The 2466-nt window shown below is 29.6% G+C and overlaps 1 protein-coding gene across 1 annotated transcript; it reads left to right on the top strand.

Annotated features, from left to right (window-relative positions):
* Positions 1–371: 371 nt before the first annotated feature.
* LOC118757399 lies at positions 372–766 on the top strand (the record flags this gene model as incomplete). Its single annotated transcript, XM_036492114.1, has 1 exon — positions 372–766. A coding segment is annotated over exon 1 (395 nt), but the record flags the coding sequence as incomplete, so codon positions are not given.
* Between the last annotated feature and the right edge of the window lie 1700 nt (positions 767–2466).

The raw sequence follows: 2466 nt of genomic DNA, 5'->3' as shown, positions 1-2466 counted from the left end.
AAATTATAATTTGGGACGAATGCACCATGGCACATAAGAAATCCCTCGACGCACTTGACCGAACTCTGCGAGATTTTCGTGGAAAAGACCAACCGATGGGAGGCGCTCTTATACTTCTTGCAGGTGATTTTCGTCAAACATTACCCGTTATACCACGATCAACGCCTGCAGACGAGCTGAACGCGTGCTTAAAGGCATCGCATCTGTGGAACTATGTCGAAAAAATTACGCTCACAACAAATATGTGAGTGCATTTGCTGCAAGATACGTCTACCCAAATATTTTCAAAGCAACTTTTAGATATTGGAAACGGTAAAGTTCATATTGATCGCACAACAAATAAGATATCATTTCCGTCCAACTTTTGTCAAATGCAGCAGAGCATTCAAGACGTCATCGACAGAGTATTTCCGAACATAACGATCAACTACCGAAATCCGGAATGGCTCCGCGAACGTGCAATTTTAGCTCCGAAGAACGATGATGTTAGTAAATTAAACGGTCAAATTCAATTAAAAATTCCAGGAGAAGCAGTCGAATTTAAATCGATTGATACAGTAATGGACAAAGATCAAGCTGTTAATTACCCAACTGAATTTCTTAATTCTTTGGAGCCACCTGGAATGCCTCCCCATTCGTTGGCGTTAAAAGTTGGATCACCAGTGATGCTTATTCGGAACTTGAACGCGCCGAAACTGTGCAACGGAACCAGAGTGATAATAAAAAAAATTAACACCGAATTTGATCGAGGCAACAATCATCAGCGGTAAATTCAAAGGCGAAGATGTGCTGATTCCACGTATACCGACGATTTCCAACGATTTACCGTTCGAATTCAAGCGGCTTCAATTCCCTTTGCGTCTTGCCTTTGCTATAACTATAAATAAAGCACAAGGGCAATCATTAACTATTGCGGGTTTGGATTAGAAAAATTCGTGCTTTTCACATGGCCAATTATACGTCGCCTGTTCACGAGTTGGGACACCACAAAATTTATATATTTACACACCGAATGAAAAAACTAAAAATATTGTTTATCCCTTAGCATTAAGGTAAATAAAAAGGTATTCAAATTCAAATCTCTAAATTGCTAGTTACTTATATGAAAACTGATGAACTTATATGGAAATTAACGGAATTATATGAGTTCATCAATTCAATACTTGTATGGAAATCTATAATTTCTATGACTTAATAAAGTTATTACTTATATGAAAAATTATAACTTGTATTAGTTAATAAGGCAATTACTTATATGAAAACTGATGAACATATATGAAAATTAATGAAATTATATGGGTTCATCAATTTAATACTTATATGAAAATCTATAATTTCTATGAGCTAATGAAGTTATTACTTATATGAAAAATTATTGAAAACTCATAACTTCTATGAGTTAAAAAGGTTATTGCTTATATGAAAAAATTGTAACAGAGTCGAAAATGTATGGGAAAAATATGAAATTTCATCAAAATAATGCATGCAAGAAACATTACATATTTACTCGACTTTTTTTTGTACATTGGCAAAATCTATGAAAATTTGAAACTTAATTAAGATACAATTAGGCATATGAAAACTAATGAAACTAACTTACATGAATTAATAAAGCAATTACATACATCAAATATTATAACTTTCATGAGTTAATATAGATATTACTTGTATGAAAACTGATGAAATTATATGAGTTCATCAATTTAATACTTATATTAAAATATATAGTTTTTATGAATTAATAAAGTCATTTCTTGTATGAAAAATTATAGTTTGCATGAGTTAATAAGATAATTACTTGTATGAAAACGAATGAACTCATATGAGTTCCTAAATCTAATACTTGTATGAAAAATTATAACTTGTATGAGGTAATAAATTTTATACTAATATGAAAACTCACAACCTCTATGAGTTAAAAAGGCTATTAGTTGTATGAAAAATTTTAGCAGAACCGAAAATATAGTTATATGAAAAAAAATATATGAAATTGATAAATATAAAATTTCATCAAAATAATGCACGCAAGAAACATTAGATATTTACTTGACTTTTTTTGCACATTGAGAATATCGATGAAAATTTAGAACTTATGTGAATTAATAAACAATTATTTATATAATACTTGTATGAAAAATTATTACTTGTATGAGTTAATAAGACTATTATATGAAATTCTGGAACTTATGTGAGTTAATAAAATTAGTACTTGTATGAAAATTAATTAAAATTGTATAAGTTAATAAATTTAATACAAACTGTATTTTAAATGAGGTTTTGTATAATTATTAGTTGTATGAAAAATTGTATCAGAGTCGAAAATGTATGGGGAAAAAATATGAAATTTCTAGATATGAGAATTCACCAAAATAGTGCATGTAAGAAACATTAGATATTTACTCGGCTTTTATATCATTTATATTGAAAGTGATCACTTATAAAATAATAAACTATGTATACTATTCT

Source organism: Rhagoletis pomonella, unplaced genomic scaffold (assembly GCF_013731165.1).
Source record: "Rhagoletis pomonella isolate Grant_MI unplaced genomic scaffold, Rhpom_1.0 Rhpom_scaffold_17368, whole genome shotgun sequence".
In the NCBI taxonomy this organism is placed as follows: domain Eukaryota; kingdom Metazoa; phylum Arthropoda; class Insecta; order Diptera; family Tephritidae; genus Rhagoletis; species Rhagoletis pomonella.
Note: the sequence above shows the minus strand (reverse complement) of the source record. Positions and strands in the feature narration are given on the sequence as shown.